At 37.1% G+C, this 23,341-nt stretch overlaps 2 protein-coding genes across 8 annotated transcripts in view; one reads left to right on the forward strand and one right to left on the reverse strand.

The window, feature by feature from the left end:
- SLC25A40 (solute carrier family 25 member 40) overlaps positions 1 to 11,454 on the reverse strand; it is a 51,867-nt gene extending 40,413 nt beyond the window's left edge. For both annotated transcript variants that reach the window (XM_036106278.2, XM_078059211.1), the window contains exon 1: positions 11,222 to 11,454. The gene's annotated coding sequence lies outside the window, so the exon portion shown is untranslated. The remainder of the gene's footprint in view (positions 1 to 11,221) is intronic.
- A 74-nt stretch (positions 11,455 to 11,528) lies between these two features.
- DBF4 (DBF4-CDC7 kinase regulatory subunit) overlaps positions 11,529 to 23,341 on the forward strand; it is a 30,654-nt gene continuing 18,841 nt past the window's right edge. For 2 of the 6 annotated variants that reach the window (XM_078059212.1, XM_078059213.1), the window contains exons 1-7: positions 11,529 to 11,863; positions 11,950 to 12,212; positions 13,111 to 13,280; positions 19,308 to 19,487; positions 20,746 to 20,796; positions 21,282 to 21,351; positions 21,561 to 21,637. In XM_078059212.1, the coding sequence (XP_077915338.1) occupies positions 12,116 to 12,212; positions 13,111 to 13,280; positions 19,308 to 19,487; positions 20,746 to 20,796; positions 21,282 to 21,351; positions 21,561 to 21,637 (645 nt within the window). In that variant the 5' untranslated portion in view covers positions 11,529 to 11,863; positions 11,950 to 12,115. Of the gene's footprint in view, positions 11,864 to 11,949; positions 12,213 to 12,611; positions 12,688 to 13,110; positions 13,281 to 19,307; positions 19,488 to 20,745; positions 20,797 to 21,281; positions 21,352 to 21,391; positions 21,463 to 21,560; positions 21,638 to 23,341 lie in introns of those variants that run through there. The other 4 variants (XM_036106271.2, XM_078059214.1, XM_078059215.1 and 1 more) reach the window with 4 other exon arrangements.

The raw sequence follows: 23,341 nt of genomic DNA on the forward strand, positions 1-23,341 counted from the left end.
TTTAAAGCCAGCAAAGGAGAAACAAAAAAAGTTACAGATAAGGGAAACCCCATAAGGCTATTTGCTGATTTTTCAGCAGATATTTTGCAGGCCAGAAGAGAGTGGCATGATATATTCAGAGCTGAAAGGAGAAAACCTGCCACCAAGAATACTCAACTCAGCAAGGTTACCATTCAGAATTGAGGGAGAGACAGTTGCCCAGATGAATGAAAGTTAAGGAGTTCATTACCACTAAACCAGCCTTACTAGAACTGTTAAAGGAACTTCTTTAAGTGGAAAAGGTGATACTTAAAAGCAAAAAAATTATGAATAATAAGATGTAAAATATGACAAAATATACATTAAACATGGAAAAGGGAGCAAAAAAGTTCTTTTAGAATGTGTTTGAACTTAAATGACCATCAATTTAATATAGATTGCTATATATCTAAGATTTTATACATAAATCTCATGGTAACCACAAACCAAAAACCTATAATACTTATACAAAAAATAAAGAGAAAGCCAAGCAAAACACTCCAGACATCAATCACAGGGAAAGAGAGCAAGAGGGAAAAATAAAGTAACAGAGAATTACGAAAAACAATTAACAAAATGGCAGTAAGTACACACCTATCAATACTTTAAACGCAAATAGTCTAAATGTTCCAATCAAAAGACATAGCGTGACAGAATGGATAAAAACCCAAGACCCATCTATATGCTGACTACAAGAAACTAATTTCAGACCTAAAGACACAGAAAGAATGAAAGTGGAAGGATGGAAAAAGATACCATACAGAGAAGCAAAAACAAAACAAAAAACAAAACAAAACAAAAACTCTTTGGTGTAAAAACTTAGAAAAAATAGATTTTAAAACAAAGACTGTAATAAGACACAAATAAGGGATTTATATAATGATAAAGGGGCAAATTCAAACAAGAATTTAACAACTGTTACAATTTAACAATTGTAAATATCCACAAACCTAACACTGGAGCACCTAAATGCATAAAGCAAACATTAAAGGCTTTAATACGTCTTGTATCAATGGATAGATCATCCAAACAGAAAATCAATAAGGAAACAGTGTTTTGAACAAAACATTAGACCAGATGGACCTAAAAAATATATACAGAACATTCCATCAAAAAGAACGTACATTCTGTTTTTGAAGTGCACATGGAATATTCTCCAGGATAGATCACATGAAGGCCACAAAACAAGCCTTAATAAATTAAGAAGACTGAAATATCATGCATCTTTTCCAACTACAACAGTAAGAAACCAGAAATCAATCAATCAGAAAAAAAAAAAAAAACAACACAAGAAAACACAAACACATCAAGGCTATACAACATGCTACTAAATGGCCAATGGACACCAAGAAATCAGAGGAAATTAAAAAAAATACATCTAGACAAATAAAAATATAATGGCCCAAATTCTTTGGGACATAGGAAAGGCAGTTTTAAGAAATAAATTTAAATGACAGAGGCCTACCTCAAGAAGAAAAATATCAAAAAGCAATCTAACCTTACACCTAAAGAAACTAGGAGAATAAAAACAAAGCCCAAGATGAGTACAAAAAGGAAATATGTCAGATCTGAGAACAAATAAATGAAATAGAGACTAGAAAAAGAAAAAAAATTGATGAGACGAAGAGCAGGTTCTTAAACAAAATTGATAAGCCTTTAGCCTAACTTACTAAAAAAAGAGGACAGAAAATGAGAAACAAAAAACAGTAACAACTGACACCACAGAAATACAAAAAAAATCTAAGAGAATACTATGAAAAATTATATGCTTGGAATTTAGATAACCTACAAAAAATGGATAAACTCCTAGAAATATACAATTTTCCAAAACTGAATGAAGAAGAAATAGAAAATCTGAACAGACCAATTACTAGTAATGAAATGGAAACAGTAATCAAACAACTTCCAATAAACAAAAGTCCAGAACCAGATGTATTCACAGGTGAATTTTACCAAACATTTAAAGAATAGTTAATACTTGTTGTCCTCAAACTATTCCAAAAAACAGAAGAGGAAAGAAAGCTTCCAAATACATTCTATGAGACCCTCATTACCCTGATACCAAAACCAGACATAGATACTACAAAAAAATGAAAACTACAGGCCTATATCTCTCATGAACACAAATGCAAAGATTCTCAACGTAATATTAGCAAACCACACTCAACAATATGTTAAAAAGATCATTCACAATGATCAAGTGGGATTTATTCCAGGGATGCAAGGATGGCTCAATATTTACAAATCAATCACTGTGATACACCATATCAACAAAACAAATGATAAAAATCACATGATCATTTCAACAAATACAGAACAAGCATTTGACAAAATCCAACATTCATTCATAATAAAAACTCTCAAAAAAGTAGTGTGTTTTTTTTTTTAAGGGGGGAGAGGGGGAGAGGGAGACAATCTTTTTTTTTTTTTTTTTTAAAGATTTTATTTATTTATTCATGAGAGACAGAGAGAGAGAGAGGCAGAGGGAGAAGCAGGCTCCCAAGGAGCAGGAAGCCCGATGCGGGACTTGATCCCAGGACCCTGAGATCATGACCTGAGCCGAAGGCAGACGCTTAACCATCTGAGCCACCCAGGCGCCCGAGAGGGAGACAATCTTAAGGAGGCTCCACACCCAGCACAGAGCCTGATGCGGGGCTCGATCTCATAACCCTGAGATCATGACTTGAGCTAAAATCAAGAGTTGGACACTTAACCGACCACGCCACCCCCAGGTGCCCCAAAAATGTGGGCTTATAGGTAACATACCTCAACATAATAAAGGCCATACAGGAAGACTTAAAAACCCACAGCAAACATTATACTCAAAGGTGAAAAATGGAGATCTTTTCCTCATGTTCAGGAACAAGAAAAGGATGTTCACTCTTGCCACCTTTATTTAACATAGTACTGGAGTCCTAGCCCGCAGGAACCAAACAAGAAGTAAAAGGCATCCAAATTTGTAAAGAAGTTAAACAGTCACTATTTGCAGATGACATGATACTATACACAGAAAACTATAAGGAGTCCACCAAAAAACTATTAGAATAAATGAATTCAGGGCGCCTGGGTGGCTCAGTCGTTAAGTGTCTGCCTTCAGCTCTGGTCATGATCCCAGGGTCCTGGGATCGAGCCCTGTGTCAGGCTCCCTGCTCAGCAGGAAGCCTGCTTCTCCCTCTCTCACTCCCCCTGCTTGTGTTCCCTCTCTGGCTGTCTCTCTCTGTCAAATAAATAAATAAAATCTTAAAAAAAAAAAAAAAGAATAAATGAATTCCGTAAAGCTGCAGGATATAAATTTACATGCAGAAATCAGTAGCATTTCTATACACCAATAACAAAGTAGAAGAAATAGAAATTAAGGAAACAATTCCATTTATAATTATGCCAGAAAGGATAAAGTATCTAGGAATAAACTTAACCGAGGTGATGAAAGACTTGTACTCCGAAAACTATACAACATTGATGAAAGAAATTGAAGGCAACACAAACAAATAGAAAGATATCCCGTGCTCAAGGACTGGAAGGATATTGTTAAAATGTCCATACAACCCAAAGCAATCTCCAGATTGAATGCAATCCCTATTAAAATGGCAACAGCACTTTTTTACAGAACTAGATAGATAATACCAAAATCTGTATGGAACCACAAAAGATCTCACATACCCAAAGCAATCCTGTGAAGGAAGAATGAAGCTGGGGGTATCACAATCCCAGATTTCAAGATATACTATAAAGCTGTAGTAATCAAAATGGTATGGCACTGGCACAGAAAGACACATAGATCAGTAGAACAGAACAGACAGCCCAGGAACAAACCCAGACTTATGTGGTCAATTAATGTATGACAAAGGTGGCAAGGATAAACAAGGGGGAAAAGACAGTCTCTTCAATACACGGTGCTGAGAAAACTGGACAGCTACACGCAAAAAAATGAAAGTGGAGCACTTTCTTACACCATACACAAAAATAAACTCAAAATAGATTAAGAATCTAAATGTGAGCCCCAAAACCATAAAACTCCTAGAAGGAAATGTAGGCAGTAATTTCCTTGACATCAACCAGAGCAACATTTTTGTAGAGGGAACTAGGAAAGGGAAACAAAAGCAAAAATAAAACTATTGGGACTACACCTAACTTTTCAGGAAAGGGAAACAAAAGCAAAAATAAGCTATTGGGACTACACCAAAATAAAAAGCTTTTACCTGTGACAAAGGAAATTATCTACAAAAGAAAAATGCAATGTCCTGAATGGGAGAAGATATATGCAAATGATTATCCAATAATAGTGGAAGCAAAATATATAAAGAACTCACACAATTCAACACCAAAAACACAAATAATATGATTTAAAAAATGGGCAGAGGACCCAGATAGACATTTTTCTAAATAAGACATACAGATGGCTATAGACTTACAAAAAGATGCTCAAAGTCAGATATCACCAGGGAAAGGCAAATCAAACCACAGTGAGATATCACCTTACACCTGTTAGAATGGCTAGAATGAAAAAGACAAGAAATAACAAGCACTGGAGGAGATGTGGAGGAAAAGGAACCCTTGCGCACTGTTGGTGGGAATGTAAAATTGGTGTAGCCACTGTGGAAAATAGTATGGAGGTTCCTCAAAATCTGAAAAAATAGAAATACCATATGATCCAGTAATTCTACTGTGGTGTATTTTCCAAAAAAAACCCCCAAAAACACTAATTCAAAAAGATATATGCACCCTTATGTTTATTGCAGCCTTACTTATAATAGCCAAGATATGGAAGCAACCCACGTATCCATTAATAGATGAATGGATAAGGAAAAAGTGGTATATATTTAAATATACATAATGTAGTATTACTGAGCCATAAAAAAAGGATATCTTGCCATTTGCAACAACACAGATGGACCTGGAGGGTATTATGCTAAATGAAATACATCAGATGTAGAGTCAAATACCATATGATTTCACTTATATGTGGAACATAAAAAACAAAACAAACAAAAAGCATAAAAAGACCCATAAGTACAGTGAACTGATGGCTACCAGATGGGAGGAGGTGGGGGAATAGGCAAAATGGGTGAAGGGGAGTGAGAGATAGTCTTTCAGTTACGGATTGAAAAAGTTACTGGGAGGGGCGCCTGGGTGGCTCAGTCGGTTAAGCGGCTGCCTTTGGCTCAGGTCATGATCCCAGGGTACTGGGATCGAGCCCCGCATCGGGCTCCCTGCTCGGCGGAGAGCCTGCTTCTCCCTCTCCCTCTGTCTGCCACTCTGCCTACTTGTGCTCTCTCTCTCTCTCTCTGTTAAATAAATAAAAATCTAAAAAAAAAAAAGTTACTGGGATAAAAGGTATAGAGGATTGGGAATACAGCTAATGGTATTGTAATAGGGTTCTATGATATCTTATGGTAGCTATACTTGTGGTAAGCATAGCATATTATATAAATACCATGAGATACCACTTCACAGAAGGTCATAATTTTAAAAAAAGAAAAAGAAAAAAAATAACAAGTGTTGATGAGTATGTGGAGAAATGGGAAACCTTTTACATACACCGAATGGGAAGGTAAAATCATGCAGCCACTGTGGAAAAGTTGGACAGTTTCTCAAAACGTTAAACACAAAATTTGCGTATGACCCAGCAATTCCAGTATTAGATATATACCTAAGAGAACTAAAAACATACAGTGTAACAAAACCTTGTACAGAAATGTTCAGAGCATTATTATCCGTAACAGCCAGAAGTGGAAAGAGCATTATTATCCGTAACAGCCAGAAGTGGAAACAATCCGACCAAATGTTAAACTGCGGCATGGATAAACAAAATGTGGTGTATCCCTACAAGGAAATTTTATTCAACCAAAAAAAAACCAAAAAAGAATGAAGTACTGATACATGCTACAACATGGATGAATCTTGAGATAACATTATATTAAATGAAAGAAGCCAGACACAAAAAGCACCTATTTTATGATTCTACTTATATGAAATGTCCATAATTGGCAAATCTGTAGACAGAAAGCAGATTCGAGGTTGCCAGGGGTTGAGGAGAAGGGGGTTGGGGGAATGCCTGCTTAATGGGTACTAGATTCCTTTTTAAGGTGTTAAAAATGTCCTGCAATTAGATAGTGGTTATGACTGCACAACATTGTGAATGCAACCAAAGTCACTAAATTATATACTTCAAAATGCTTAAAATGGTGAATTTTATATTATGTGAATTTCACCTAGGTGAGATACCAGTTCACTCTCAGTGAATGACCAGGATGCAACTAGGACTTATATACATTGCTGGGGTCAGGGTTAAAAATTTAAGTAACTTCCATGGCGTTAAACATTCAATAAATATATGATTCAGCAATTCTAAGAAAAATAAAAACACAGGTCCACAAAAGGAACTGTATACAAACGTTCATAGAAACATTATTCATAACAGCCAAACCCAGGAAACCACCCAAATATAAATCTACATGTACGGTATATTCACACCATGGGATACTACCCAGCAATAAAAAAGAATGAACTACTGATATCTATAGCAACATGGATGAATCATAAAAGGTTTATTTATGTTATGCAAAATAATGCAGAGCTACAACATAAATTTTATGATTTCACTTATATTAAGTTGAAATATAGGAAAAACTGTAGCAGTCAGATATAAATCAAACTATAGCAATCAGAAAAGTGGTTACCTCTGATGGGATGGGAGACTGGAATGAAGAATGAAATAACCTTCTGAGAAGCAGAAATGTTCCATATTTTGATTGTGGTAGTAATTACATGGATATACATATTTATTGGAACTCAATCTGTACACTTAAAATGGGTCCATTTTATGGGACTGTAACTGCCAAGGGATATATTCCACCACTCCCAGTGGATTCCTGAAACCCGAGATAGTAACAAACTCAATGTATGGTTTTTCCTATACACACACATCTATGATAGTTTAATTTATAAATTAGTCACATTAAGAAATTAATAGTAACCAAAGACAATTAAAATAATATACTATAATAAGAGTTATGTGAATGTGGTCTCTTGCTGTCTCAAAATATCTTATTGTACTGTACTCACCTTCCTTCTTGTGATAATGTGAGATGATAAAATGCCTGCGTGATCAGGTAAAGTGAGGTGAATGAAGTAGCATTAGGCTACTACTGACCTTCTGACAATAGGTCAGAATCTGCTTCTGGACCATGGCTGATGGAGGGTAACTGAAATCTGGGATAAGAAGGGACTATTCTATTAGAAATTTTTAAAATTTACATAATGAGATTTCTATGTAAAACCAATCTCACTGAGCATAGCACATGGTAGGTGCTCAATCAATGCAGAAGGAAAGAAGGAAGTGGGGTAACTAGGTAGATTATTTTATAGTCATGGCCCAATAGTATGTATGTATTCTTTACCACCCTTAAGGAATTTATGATATAGTTCAGAATGACATATCACCACTGAACCAGCTCATTATCTTTAACAGTTCCCACAGATGCCATAGCAGCCTCTGAATCATACTGTCTTATGGGAAACCACTTTCAAATTCTGAATCTTCCTGTCTTGCTTATTCTCCACTTTTTACTCTTCACTGAGGTTGTGTTCAAGGTCTTGATACACTGAATTTTCCCTGGTTTCTGAGCCCACCAGCACCTGAGACAGAGACTTCAGTGCCACAGCTATCTTTTCATATGTTTAGCCTGCAAAACTAACAACTTAACCTTCGAAAACCCTTAGGTCCTCCAACTCACCACGGTATTGAGACTATAAGAAGTGAAAATTAAATTTAAAAAATAGCAAGAGAACATATTTCAGAAGATAATATATCAATAGTTAGCATATGAATCAAACAGGGATATTATGAAAAGCCCTAAATGAGCAGGAGATAAAGCTCAATCTAAGCTAGGCTTGCTCTGAACAGGGAGAGGAACAGGTGGAGAGGCTTAAGCAAAAAAAAGACAATAGGAAAGTGATGTTACAGAAAAATGAACAAATCCATTCATTTTTCTAGGCTCTAGAGCAAAAAATTTAAATTTGGATATATGTGTGAGGAAGTCTGAAAAAGCAGATTAAGGCCTCATTTGATAATCACAAAAAGATGTGGGGTAGAATAAGCAGATACTGTCTTCATTTAACTATAAGAGGTGAAATTGTCCAAGGTAATAAAACTTCTTAGGAAAAAAGCCCGTACTGAATGAAATTCATTTCTCCTGATTTACAGCCAAATGTTCATTTACTTAGACCATGATTCTGCTCAATGTTCTCTAACTTTGCTTAATACAACTCTTGATTTTTTTTTAAGATTTTATTTATTTATTCATGAGAGACAAAGAGAGAGAGAGAGGCAGAGGTAGAAGCAGGCTCCCCAAGGAGCAGGGAGCCTAATGTGGGACTCGATCCCAGGACCCCGGGATCATGACCTGAGCCGAAGGCAGACGCTTCACCGACTGAGCCGCCCAAGTGCCCATAAACAAACTTCTTACCAAAAATAATCTTGTCCCTTCCCCCATTCAGTTCTTCCTGAATGTATATCCTTCACCTGAAGCATACTTTAAGATATACTTTAACATAAATTTTATTATCTTACCAATAGTCCTGATTATTGACATGATAGGTAACGGGGTTTCTATGAGTACAGGTCATAGATACATGACCAAGTCTTTCCTATAGCTACTAAAAGATCTGAATTCCAATAATATTTTTTAAAATTAATCTTGAGTTACAGATTAGAAAATTATTAACAGTGACCAGTAAAACAGACTTTCTGCTTACTCACAGATTGGCATTATCACCTATAATGCAGTCAAGGGTGTGTCTAAAAGCATAGGGTACATCTATGTTACTGCTTCCTCATTATAGTAAATATGAGAGGTAACTCAGCTTTCACTGGAACATAAAAGGAGCTTTCATTTTTTATGTTCAATAGAGATATGTTTAAATCTTTCCCATATCCCCTAAACCTTCCAAAGACCCTATCTTCCCTTCCTATCACTATTAATTCGCTACATTGACAAATTTTTTCAAGTGTACACTCAACTTGTCTCCACTTCGAGTCCCTTGTTCTTATCTAGTACTTATACCTTAGTCATCTACTGAAATTCTCACTAAGGAAACCAATGACATCTTTTTTTTTTTTTAAGATTTATTAATTTGAAAGAAAGAGAGAGCTAGAGGGAGAGGGAAAGAGAGAGACAGACAGCACACACGAAGGGGGGTGGGTGGGCAGAGGGAGAGGGGAAGCATAGTCCCAACTGAGCAGTGAGCCCAACGTGGGGCCCGGTCCCAGGACCCTGAGATCATGACCCAGCCAAAGGAAGACGCCTACCCCACTGAGCCACCCAGGTGCCCTGGAAAACAATGACATCTTAAACACCGGAATCAAAGGCCTATTTTTCAAATCTTGGCCTTTTTGAACTCTTGAAGATGGAGGAGCTGGTGTAGAGGCCACCAGAAGGATATACTCACTGAGCTCTCACTCTGTGTACTAATTAAGCTTTCAAAAATGTTTCATTTCATCCTCACATCTGAGAAGTATTACCCCCCTTTCATTGATTAAAATTGAGACTCAAAACTACCCAAAGCCAGACAGTGAAGCCTGCATGATCCCAATGTTTGTAATTCTGTGACTTTGGATATTAAGTTTTGTTCCCAGTTCTCTTCCTAACTCTCTGGCCTTTTCTCCATCTTTCTCACTATTTCATCATCGTCTACTCATCACTGCTTCTCTTATTTCAGATGCTCTCCTGGGCAATTTCATTTCCTTCCATGACTTTAACCTCATTCTATATTCATGTTTCTCAATCTTAAAGCTTTTTATAAACAAAAAGTTTTGCGCTCTTTCTGTAGTTTACATTTTTTAAAATTTTTATTTTTTCAATTAACATATAACGTATTATTTGTTTCAGGGGTACAGGTATGGGATTCATCAGTCTTACATTTTGAAAATAGCTTGTCTTCCCCAGATAGAACATCTAACGTTGAATATGTTTTGTTCAAACTACACCTCCTCCTGTCTCTCAAGATCTGATACCCTCCTATGCATCACCCCGTGGCTGAGGGTCTGTATGTCTCTCAAATCAATCTTTTTCCTCTCTTCACCCCACCCCCATATCGCTCTGAGTTACAGACAAATATTACCAACTGGATAGTTCCATGCTTCTCTCCCTTGGTCCTTCAACTTAAAGTCATCCACAACTAAACTCTCCTTTCCGCAAACCTGAACTACCTACCTCTTTGGATTCTCCATTTTGGTTAAGGGTTATTACAATCCATCCTTGTCTATGCTTTAATGTACTTATTCGTGAAACAGTGATATTGGCACTAACTTCTCTGATCTCTACTAGTTCAAAAATCAACTATTAGGGCTACCTGGGTGGCTCAGTCAGTAAAGCTTCTGACTCTTGATTTAGACTCAGGTCATGAGCTCAGCCAGGGGTGGGACTCCACGCTGGGCCTGGAGCCTGCTTAACATTCTGTCTCCCTCCCTCTCTAAAAAAATAAATAAATATATAAACCATTAAACAATGATTGACTATTATGGCCAAAAGCTGATGAATGCAAAATCCCACAAGATTTAATCCTCTTCCTCTTTCACAAGTCTATAAGTAGAAACAAACCCAAAACAATTTTGTGAAGCGTTTTTTTCCCACTTACAAAACAAAACTAACTTTACAAAATATTTTAATGTAATCCTTACTATAATCCCATTATTACCCCCACTTTACAAGTGAAAAAACTGGGACTCAAAGGGATTAGGTAATTTAATCAGAGTCGTGCTGCAAAGTGGTAGGTCTAGACCCCAAACCCTAGGACGTGAGATTTAAAATTCCATTCTTTCTATGATTGTTGAAACAAACTTCACAATAAAACGAAAACAGGTTTGTGCACAACGGAGGTCAAAGGAGCAGCACACGGCCAAGTGTGAAATGGCCCAAGGCGACCTGAACTCGCTCTAGGCTGGGAGGGGCCGCCTGGCCGGACCCTCGCTCCGACGCCCCCCTCCCAGGCCGCTCCCGCCCTGGAAGTCCCTCTGCTGCCTGTCCCAGGCCGGCCAGGTCGGCGGTGACGGCAGGAAAACCTCGCTCCGCGCCTCGGGGCGTGCTGGGCGGGGGCTCTCGCGGCCAAGCAGGCCGGCCCGGCCGGAGGCTGAGTCCTAGTTGGGCCGCAGCCGCCGCGCCTTCAGCCTCCGGGACAGCCGACCCGTGGGCAAGAAGCGTACCTGGTGAAGGAGGAGGCTGGAGGGCACGCGGTCCCGGAGACCCTAAGAGGCGGGAATGACCCTGTTGGCGGGCTAGCCTCCGGGGCTAACTGCATTCACTATGTTAGGTCAACAGGAGTCACAAGGACTCTTCAGGGGAGCGAAGGGACCCGAAGGCACGGGCGAAGAGCGGGGACCTGAAGCCTGGAAGGTACCAACGTGGGGCAGGCGCAGGGGGCGGAGACGCGGCCCGTGGGGGCGGGGCGCGCGGCGCGAGGAGGCGGGCACGTGGGGGCGAACGCGAGGCGGGGCGCGGCGCGCGGCGTGAGAGAGGGCGGGGCGCGCGTATGGGCGCCGCGGCCGCGTGACGCGTTTTCAAATCTTCAACCGCCGCAGCCCACTCGTTTGTGCTTTACCTCTTCCTCCTCCGCGCCTTGGAGTCGAATCCGGCCCCGGAAACCCGGACGGTAGACGCGGCATCTCTGTTGCGTGGGTGTGGTAGTCTGCGGAAGGGGAAGAGGCGACCGGCTGATAAATCGGCCTCGACGAGCTGTGTTTTCGTGGCCGCCCGGCGCGACACTCTCCCGAACCCAGCATGTAGGTGCCGGGCGGCTGCCATGAACTCCGGAGCCATGAGGATCCACAGCAAAGGACATTTACAGGGTATGAAGCCCCTCCTCCGCTGCAGTCCCTTTAATCCTTTCCTCCCCTCGTGGTTCCACCATTGATTCTTTAGTTCTTCCCCCCAGGTCCCTGCTCCTTTTCTTTTCTGGCTTGTGCGTCCCTCTCTGGCCTGAAGGAAGGCTCCGTCCAGGGCTTTGCCTCAGAAAGGGAGAGGATCCCAGCGGGGCCCCTCGCGCGGTTCACGCTCCAGCCGCGGCCCAGCATTGCCGGAGGTTGTAAAACTAGAAAACAATGTGCGGACCCGGGACCTGGCCGGGCCTCGGACAGATGCTGAGACTCAGCTCAGGCCCTTTGAGGCTGCAGCTCTATCCTCAATTTGAAAGCAGAGGTGCTCGTGGCTTTTAGGTTCATAATTAAATTGGGTGATTGTGGGTGGGTTTTTGGCCTTATTTTTAAATTTATTTTTCTTCACTCATAAAGTTAAGGGGTAGTATTTGTATTTCAAACACATCATTGCTGTTTTCAACATTATAGACAGAAACGAAAGCACATTTCCATTTTCGACTACTTTGTATGGTAAGACATTACAGCTTCCAAGTGTTTTTTCTTTTTTAATATGTCTAGAATATATATGTCGTATATATATAGGAATTTTCAACGTATGAACAGATTGTGTTATGAAAGTTGATTTTTAAAGCAGTTGTTTCGATCTCAGATCTGTTTTCAAAGGAAATAATGAAGTGAATGGTGATTTGGCTCTTAAATGGACCATTTATTTCTTAATACATAGACAGACTGTAGGAAACTAAACCTTGGAAACTTTTGAGGACTAGGTCATCATGTGTAACAGGTTTCTTGTATAGGTAAGTCTTTAACATTTTAAGCCCGTTTTGAGTGTTCAGCAGAATGGCAGATGCTCCATAAATATTTCTGAGTAAATACCCCATGGAGTTTACATCGTAAGGAGGAAAATCTTTCAAAAAGGTTTTAGTTTCCACTGTAATACATAAAAACATGAATACATAAATATTTACTGCAAATTCAACTATTGGCTCTGAACAATAATTATTTTACAATATAGTATTTGTTAAAACAAGTATGGTATTTTGGTTTTATCCGAAGTGGTACTACAAAGAAATACATTAAAATGCTATTGAGTTTTTAATTGGTGGGATTATAAAGATTTTTTTCCCTCTGTGATATGATGTCTGTATAAAAAATATTTTTAAAACAGAAATTTTTTGTCTGCATAAAACTATCTAATTCTACATTTTTTTAAACAACAGGTGGAATCCAAGGCAAAAATGAAAAAAACAGATGTTTAAAATCTATGAAAACTGATAACAAACCAGAAAAATCCAAATATAAGCCGCTGTGGGGAAAAATATTTTATATTGACTTACCTTCTGTCACCATATCTGAAAAACTGCAAAAAGACATTCAGGATCTGGGAGGGGTAAGTCAAAACTATATATACACTTTGACAAAAAAGGAAAAATTTGTAACTAGTACTTTCTAACATGTAATCATTTTAGATTATCATATTGGGAAACAACCATATAAGCACCAAGTTTAAAACTTTTATCAGCTGTTTAACATTAATGAAAAACTATTTGTTTTAACCTTTTGTAGCCTAATAGGACTTTCAGGTTTCTGTGATTTTTAGTCAAGTGTAAAGTTCACAAAGTGTGAGAAATGTGACTCCCTCCTTTGTCCTGGTGGAACCTCTGATTGCCTTCTCATTGTAATGTTTGTATGTCCTCCAGATAGCAGGAACTCCTTGATAGTGGTTATTGGGGAACATAAATTTGTCTAGACTAGCATAACAGTAAGAATGTTATTTGCAGAACAAGGAGAACCTTTTTGAACCACAAAGAGTTAAATTACTCTGAGTGGTAACAGTCTCAACAGAATGAATGTCGTTGGGGAACAGAATTTGGGTTAAGAATATTGAAAGCTCTCTTTCCTAACTTATACATTGAGTAAATGATTAAGAAATTAGAAAATTTGAGTAAAATTCTAAGATTTTCTTACGAGTAAGATTAACGTTGGGTAGGTTTTAGCAAGTGAGGTTAAGAATTTATTAATTTCTTTACTAATTCTTCCTATTTAAAAACGTTTTTGCTACACTTTGAATTTGTTGAATAATCTTTGAATAATCTGCCATTCCTGGAATAGAATTTTGCAGAAGAACATGTAACAAATTTCTTAGAGTTGTTTATTGGTGTGATCTTCATTTATTTATTTGAAAGAGAACGCAACACAGAGAGCATGGGCACGGGGGTTGGGGGGGGCAAAGGGGAGGGAAAAGCAGATGCAGGGCTGGAACTCAGGACCCTGGGATCATGACCTGAGCCAAAGGCAGACGCTTAATCGGTTGAGCCACCCAGGCGCCCCTTGTTACTCATTTTCTTAAAACATTGTCACATTGTCATAGCAGTATATCCTATCATATCATGATGACCATTCCTAAAAATCATGTTTTATAGGCCAGCCACCTTTGAATAAAGAGTCCTTTTTTTTATTCATTTAGAAAGTAAGTGCTTAAGGGTCCAGAGAAGTAAAATGACTGGCCCAGTGTAGGATTAGCCTCTTAATTCCCAGCCTAATACGCTATTACACCATTTTGTTCCTCTAGCAATTAATGGCTACAAAATGGTTTCACAGCTTTCTCAAATATGATGAATAACCCATTAACCTTTTATGATCTAAATCAGTGATTTCAGGGGTGCCTGGTTGGCTCAGTTGGTTAAGCATATGCCTTCGGCTCAGGTCATGATCCCAGGGTCCTGGGATCAAACCCCGAATCGAATCGGGCTCCCTGCTCAGCTGGGGGCCTGGTTCTCCCTCTGACTGCTGCTCCCCCTGCTTGTGCTCGCGTGCGCTCTCTCTCTCTCTCTCTCTCTGTCAAATAAATAAAAATCTTTAAAAAAAGTAAATCAGTGATTTTAGATTTGTATTTTTAGCAGTAGAACTCTTCAAGCAAAATCATTTAGAAGTCTAATGTATAAAGCCGGTAAAAAGGAAACTGTTAAGATAAAATAGCAGTTCTAGTTAGTACAGGGATGCGTGCTCTGCCCCCTTTTTCTCTCATTCCCACAGCAGTTCCTGAGGCACTACAAGAAACAAATTTTGAATTAACTTACGCATTTGATAATAGTTGGGAGACCTTTTGGTTTTATACACTTCAAATTTTTACCATAAAATGGTTTGAAGTAGACCAATGAAGTGAAGAGCATATTAAGAACATAAGTTTTCACATTTTTTCTTCGAGCTGTGGATTTTCAACTGAATTTGACTTGTTAACTGTACTTCTTAATTTCTCTTTTTAAAATTTTTTTTATCAAATTATGATCCCTCCCCACACTATTTTTCCAATAATTTAGTGATGTCCTGATTTCTGTTCTTATGATATTACCATCTCTATCCCTAAAATAAAAAGACTTCTTTCTGATGATCTGTTACATAAATTATAAAGGAATCTTGATCTCTAAACACTTAAGAGTTTTAGGGTTCAACTTTAAGAAATACTTAGTTGAATAGATATTCCTTAAAAGGATGATTCTTGTTACTTAATTTCTAGGATTACTTAGGCCCTTTATCATTTTGTAACTTATCTTCAGATTATAACCAGTGTTGTCTTTTTCTGTAATTGTCTACTTTGTGCATTTGTTTTCTCTACTCTTAATGAAAACATACCCCCATTTTCCTGGAGAGTATGCTTCTGACAAATTCAACCACTGAAAACACAGCAGTGAAGTCTGACATAGGGAAATATCTTTCAATAGTGGCAAGGAATGTAGCTGTTACAAAACCATCTAAAAAGGACATGGAACCAACCATATTTAGGTCCATATTTAAAATTCTAGGCTAAAATAAGGCAGTTGGAGAAGAATAGAGATGTAAGGGTAAATGCCTTGCCATAAATGAACTTGAAGACAGAGTTACTTGTTCATTGTAACCTTGAGTGACTCAAAAATGTTTCAGGTTTACTCTTTAAAAGACCTAAATTCAACAATAGCTAATAAATTGAAGACCATAGTGAAACTAAGTTAGCACTTCAGGGGTGTGGTATTGTTTTGGTAGATTTCAAAAATGAATCTTATGTCCATCCTGCGTCTGATCTAGGTAGAGATTGCATGGATACAATTAATTGTAACACAACATGTAATATCAACAAGAGGGAGAAATTACTTCCAATTAAGAAATCTTGGAAGCTGTTGTACAGACACAATTTGAAGTCAGCTTTGAAGGATGATTATGATTTGTGCATGTGTAAATTTATTCAAAAATTACTCCACTGGCGTCTTTAATATGCTAGCACTGTTTTAGCTACAGGGGATGCAAAAATACATAAGATGTAGTCTACTGCTCTCAGTCTGTGGGAACATCAGACACTTATATCATTTACTGTATAGGTCAGTGCTTTAACAGAAGATACTGCCATTAAAATACATTGAAGCGGGGCGCCTGGGTGGCTCAGTCGGTTAAGCATCTGACTCTTGATCCCAGCTCAGGTCTTGATCTCACGTTTGTGAGTTCAAGCCCCACGTTGGGCTCCACACTGGGCATGGAGCCTACTTAAAAAAGAATATAGAGAAGAAAATGATTAGCTTTGCCTTTAGGAATCATAACAGAGATAGAACTTAACCTAAGTCTTGAAAGTCTAGTAGAAATATACCAGATAGAATGGACAAACTAAATAGAGGGAAGAATATATTTAAAGTTAAGTATAATTTGAGCAACTACTGATACTATAATGTGACTTGAGCTTGGGATTTAGATGGGGAGAAATAGCAAGAAACAATGTTATATCAGGGCTAAACTGTGAAAGACGTTTTATTTACTACTGAAGAATTATAACTCTTTCTATAGGAACTGGAAAACCAAAGGAAATGTGTGGTACTAGCATAAGGACACAGAGACTAATGCAACAAAATAAGAGACCCTAGAAGTAAACCATCGCATATATGGTCGATTGATTTTCAGCAAGGGTGCCAAGACCATTCAGTGGGGAAAGGACAATCCTTACAATAGCTGATGCGAGGAAAACTGCTGAAGAATGAAGTTAGACCATTATTGCACATCATATGCTAAAATTAATTAAAAATGGGTCAAGTTCTCAACGTAAGAGCTAAAACTCTTAGAGGAAAGTATACGGAAAAGCTTCATGACATTGGATTTGGTGTTGATTCCTTGGATATGAAACCAAAGGCATAGAGAACAAATGAAAAAATAGATAAATTGGACTTCATAAAAATGAAAAGGTTTTGTGCATAAATGGGTAATATCAAGAGGGTAAAAAGACAACCCACAAAATGGGAAGAAAAAATATTTGCAGGGGCGCCTGGGTGGCTCAGTTGGTTAAGCGACTGCGTTCGGCTCAGGTCATGATCCTGGAGTCCCGGGATCGAGTCCCGCATTGGGCTCCCTGCTCGGCGAGGAGCCTGCTTCTCCCTCTAACCCTCCCCCCTCTCATGTACTCTCTCTCTCTCTCTCTCTCATTCTCGCTCTCTCAAATAAATAAATAAATCTTTTAAAAAAAAAAAATTTGCAGATCATATATCTGATAGGGTATTAATGTCCAGAAGGAGATACCATGTCACATCTATTAGGATGGTCAGTATCAAAAAAATATGTGTTGGCAAGAATGTTTGGAATTTGGAACCTTTTTGGGTTGGTGGAATTGTAAAATGGTACAGCTGCTATGGAAAACAGAAGTTATACCCAAAAGAATTGAGAGCAGGGCCTTGAAGAGATATTCATATACTCATGTGCATAGCAGCATTATTCACAATAGACAAAAAGTGGAAACAACCCAAATTTTCATCAACAGATCAATGGATGAACAAAATGGGTATACATACAATGGAGTATTATTCAACCTTGAAAAGGAATGAAATTCTTACCCTTGATAAAACATGGATGAATCTTGAAAACACTGTGCTAAGCAAAATAACTCAGACACAAAAGGACAAATATAGTATTTAATATATATAATTCACCTATATGAATTATCTAGAATAGTTAAATTCATAGAAACAAAGTAGAACACAGATTAAAAGGGGCTGTAAAGAGGAGATGGGGATTTACATTTAATGGATAGTTTCAGTTTAGGATGATGAAAAAGTTCTAGAAATATACAGTGGTGATGGTTGCACAACATTGTAAATGTACTTCCTGTCACTGAATTGCATACTGAAAACTGGTTAAAATGATCGATTTAATATGTATTTCATCACAATTTTTAAAAAATGTTTAGGAGAGTATGTTCCTTTTGAAAAATTGGAAACTCTGGCAATGCTAAGGCCACGTATTTATGAAAATGAAGAAAGCATTTGATGTGTAAAATGTGCATTTATATCCCTGCTGGCCCTTGTAAGCATTTAAGTTGGTAATCCCTGAAATAAATAAATGTGGATATCTTATTTACTGGTTGATGAAAATGCTGCTCATAAAAAAGGGAAGTAATGATTTACACTTAACCAAGGGGGCCACTGGTATAAGCAGCAAATTCTGCTTAATGCTTAGATGGAATTAATTCATTTGTTATATACTTTGCTTCATTTTTTTTTTATTATTCCCCTTTATGTTGTGAGATACTACAGAAACTAAATATAGCTGTTTAAAATATTATGGAAATATTTCATTTATGAAAATAGTTATGATTACTAGTATTTATTTCTACTTTAATTTTCCTGCCCTTGGATGGGAATGATCTTTGATAACATTGACATCTGGTACTTGGGTTTATAAATTCAGGATTTAAGCAGTGGTTTTCAAACATTTTAGTAGGGAAATCCTCTTCAGTCTTACACTCTAAGGGTAAGGGTCCCCTTCTTCTTGTTACAGTCTTATGGTAAGATCTTAACTGATTTTGAACTGTCCTGCCCTGTATAATAGCCATCAGGTACATGTGGCTATTTAAATTTAATTAATACTAACTATATCGAAGAAAACTTAAAATTCACTTGCTCAGTCATATTAGTTACCTTTGTTACATTTTAAGAGCTGAGCAGCCACATGTGGCGAGTTGCTACCATATTGGACAATGCTGATAAAGAACATTAACCATTACATTAAGTTCTACTGGACAGTAGTGCATTTAGAGCATGGACTTGAATCAGAATATCTGTATTCATATTCTGTTATTTACTACTCATGCAACCTCAACCAAGTCACTTCTCTTTAATTTTCTTTTCCACAAAATGTGGATATTAGCAATATTAGTACCATGGTGTTGTTATATGGGTTAAATTAATTGGGATATATGAAGTACTTAAAAATAGTATTTAACATATGCTGGTTGTTATTGGAATGCCCATTGTACTTCCTCAGAACTCAGATTCAGAATAACACAGTATAAAAACCACCAATTTTCAAAATATTGAAATGCATCAAATTGGTATTTTACATTGTACCTGAAATATGAAATAGTTTATGGTTTATATGGCTTATTTGAAAATACTTTGTTTTCCTTTAGCGAGTTGAAGAATTTCTCAGCAAAGATATCAGTTACCTAATTTCAAATAAAAAGGAAGCTAAATTTGCACAAACGTTGGGAAGAATTTCTCCTGTACCAAGTCCAGAATCTGCATATACTGCAGAAACCACTTCACCTCATCCCAGCCATGATGGAAGTTCATTTAAATCTCCAGATTCAGTAAGTCTCTTAAATGTGCTTTGAGACCTTCAGAAAGGCTGTAGCCTGAGGATCTCATGATTTTCAAGAGCAGACTGGCAGCAGAGTTCACTTAGGTAGAACAGTATTTACATTATGGGTGGCTTTCCAATCGATAACGTTACTGTTCTATAGAAAGGTGATTTGTCTCCTAATACTTTGGGGTCATACTCTGCTAAAATAATATTTTTTGCCTTTGGGGATGGCTTTTATTTTTAAGAGTTATTTACAACTAAAAAGTAACAGCAGATCATTATTTAAAGTAGAAATGGAAACCTTTTCTTTGTTTCACAGCAGGAGTAAGCAAACTATGGCATGGGCCAAGTCCAGCCTGCCTGTTTTTTTACAGCTTTTGGGTTAAGCATGGTTTTCACATCTTCAAATGCTTGGGCAAAAATTGAGACTATTTTATGACAAAATTCAGATATCAATGTCCGTAAATGAAGTTTTATTGGAACACAGCCAGACCTGTTCATTTACATATTAACTGGTTGCTTTCCTGCTGTAAAGGAAGTACTGGATAGTTAGGACAGGTACTATATGGCCTGTAGAACCTAAAACATGTGCTCTCTGGCCCTTTACAGAAAAAGTTTGCCAGCCCCTGTTTTAGGTACTGGTATCACATCTCTGTTACTCCATTGACAAGTTAGAAGACACAGTGAAGGATAAATTGGGGAGGGGGAAAAATAGAAAGACATACAAGAAGAAAAGTCAAGGAAGGCTCATGTATTTTTTCACTTTAATGCTTTTTTGGAGGAATGAGATTATACACTAGTGACTAGTTCCAAATTAGTTGTTCCTCTCAGCATTTCAATTGCTTTTCCAGTGTTGTATTTAAAATGGGAAATACCAAAATATACATATGTATGTGTATATACAATTTACTCATATTCTCAAATCTTCATCTGGATACAAAATTAGAATCTAAACTTGTTAATTATAGACAATTTACTACAGAACTGAACTTTGTTATCATTTAATTATTTAGTTGCTCTATCAAAAAAAGAAGAAAACTTTTTAATAGATGTTATTACAAAGACCCAAAGGAAATCACCTTTTACTATACCTTATTGTGTTGATAGTCATTAAGACTTGTACAAATAAATTTTGTCTATTTTAAATTTTATATTAAAATTTATAGATTTTATCAATTTATTTTAGCTATTTTATATTTTTAAGTTTTTTTCCAATGAGGCACTGTGTTACAACTTTTTAATGTTTGAGCACATTTTTTTTATAGGTGTGTTTGAGCAGAGGAAAATTATTAGTTGAAAAAGCTATCAAGGACCATGTAAGTATGAAATATAAAATTTTACTGTATATATTCTATTAAGAACTCAAGTGGAAATGGAGATGTTTCTGAAATCTTCCTTTTCTCATTTTTAATAGAAAAAGCCTAAATATCAGCATGTATCTCATTTTACAAAGAACAGAATCTCCTTTTCATGAAGAAACGTCTCCATCTTGTGGCCTTTTAAAATATTGCTGGAGATGTATGAAGCTTTTGGCATTTTTGTTTTTTAAATGAAATTTCTTGAAACTGTTAACTGTAAGACTACAGTTGCATTAATTGTCAAGCATATGGGAATATATTAAACAGGGTTAATTTATAAATTCCAAAAGGAAAAACTGATGTAGTGATTGCTATTTTAACTATATAGAGTCTGTTCTGAATACCCATCTCAGTAACATTAACCTTCAAATAATTTTTAAAATTTAGCTCATTTAAATTCATAGTTTTCTAGAAAAACTCTTAAGCCTCTTTTTATTTTACAGGATTTTATTTCTTCAAATAGTATATTATCAAATGCCTTATCATGGGGAGTAAAAATTCTTCATATTGATGGTAAGGATGTTATCAGTTTTTTTGACAGTATTTGTTAAAAGTATTAATTTGTGCTCTTTGGTTCCTGATTTTACATAGGGAGAATTCTGATAGCAAGAGATACCTATAATGGTAATTCTTTCACCTAAATCTAGTATGAAGAAAATAGCAGTGTTTAACTCCAGAGGTAAAAATGCTAATCTTAAGCCTTTTTTTTTTTTTTAATGAAGACATTAGATACTACATTGAACAGAAGAAAAAAGAACTATATTTACTCAAGAAATCAAGCACTTCTGTAAGAGATGTGGTATGTTATTTTCCTTAACTTTTAAACTAATTAAAGAAAGTGATCAAGGTTGATTTTTTTTTTTTTTTAATCTGTAAATTTTTCTTACCAAGTAGAAAGTATTACTTCCAGAATATCCTAAGGGTAAACCTTTGTGCTGTATTCATGTTTCCATTATTTGAATAAATTATCGTGTATCATTTAACTTTAGGATTTCCTCATGACGTAAAAGTTGTTCCTGGGAGGATGGCATAGTTTTATTTATTTTTTCTTCTTTGGTTGCTGCTGCTTTTAACCAGCTACTTTAGTTCATTCTGAAGGAAATCATAATTGGCTTATTGCATGAAAGCTTCTAATATGTATAATATACTTCTTTCAATTGCTGTAGATAGCATATTTATAAATTTTTATAAAATACTGGGTGAATATTTCTTAATTGAAGTAGGCTAAATACATATAAATTATCTTTATTGCACTTTAGAGATTTTTTGGACTGTATATAGAAATAAATTTATGAAAATGTAAACTCACAAGGACATTATGGTTTCAGAATACACCAGTATGTCATTTCTGTCTATATGCAGTGTATATAAATATATATTTGAAACAAGTTTCATGAGACATTGCTTATCCTTAATGTGATTCATGCCAGTATTTCTATAGTATTCTGTTTTCATTTTTAAAAAAATACTAGCCACAACTCTTAAATTGATATTAAATCTGCTAATAGGTCACAGTTCATAGTTTAAAAAGTATTCAGGGGAGCACCTGGGTGGCTCAGTCAGTTGAGTGTCTGACTCTTGATTTCGGCTCAGGTCATGATGATCCCAGGGTTATAGGATTGAGCCCCTTGTCATTCTCTGTGCTCAGCAGGGAGTCGGCTTGAGATTTTCTCTCTCTCCTCCTTTCCCTCTGCCCCTCCCCCTGCTCACTTGCTCTCAAATCAATCTTTAATCAATCTTTTTTTTTATTATGTTAATCACCATACATTACATCATTAGTTTTTGATGTAGTGTTCCACGATTCATTGTTTGTGTATAACACCCAGTGCTCCATGCAGTACATGCCCTCTTTAATACCCATCACCAGGCTAACCCATCCCCCCACCCCCTCCCCTCTGGAACCCTCAGTTTGTTTCTTGGAGTCCATAGTCTGTCATGGTTCGTCTCCCCCTCCGATTTCCCCCCCTTCATTTTTCCCTTCCTGCTATCTTCTTCCTTTTTTTTTTTTAACATGTAATGTATTATTTGTTTCAGAGGTACAGGTCTGTGATTCAACAGTCTTAAACAATTCACAGTGCTCACCATAGCACATACCCTCCCCAATGTCTATCACCTAGCCACCCCATCCCTCCCCCCCCCCACCACTCCAGCAGCCCTCAGTTTGTTTCCTGAGATTAAGAATTCCTCATATCAGTGAGGTCATATGATACATGTCTTTCTCTGATTGACTTATTTCGCTCAGCATAATACCCTCTAGTTCCATCCACGTTGTTGGAAATGGCAAGATCTCATTCCTTTTGATGGCTGCATAATATTCCATTTTATATATATACCACATCTTTATCCATTCATCTGTTGATGGACATCTTGGCTCTTTCCACAGTTTGGCTATTGTGGACATTGCTGCTATAAACATCAGGGTGCATGTGCCCCTCTGGATCACTACATTTGTATCTTTGGGGTAAATACCCAGTAGTGCAATTGCTGGGTCGTAGGGTAGCTC

The sequence above is a fragment of the Halichoerus grypus genome, chromosome 12 (assembly GCF_964656455.1).
Source record: "Halichoerus grypus chromosome 12, mHalGry1.hap1.1, whole genome shotgun sequence".
Classification (NCBI taxonomy): domain Eukaryota; kingdom Metazoa; phylum Chordata; class Mammalia; order Carnivora; family Phocidae; genus Halichoerus; species Halichoerus grypus.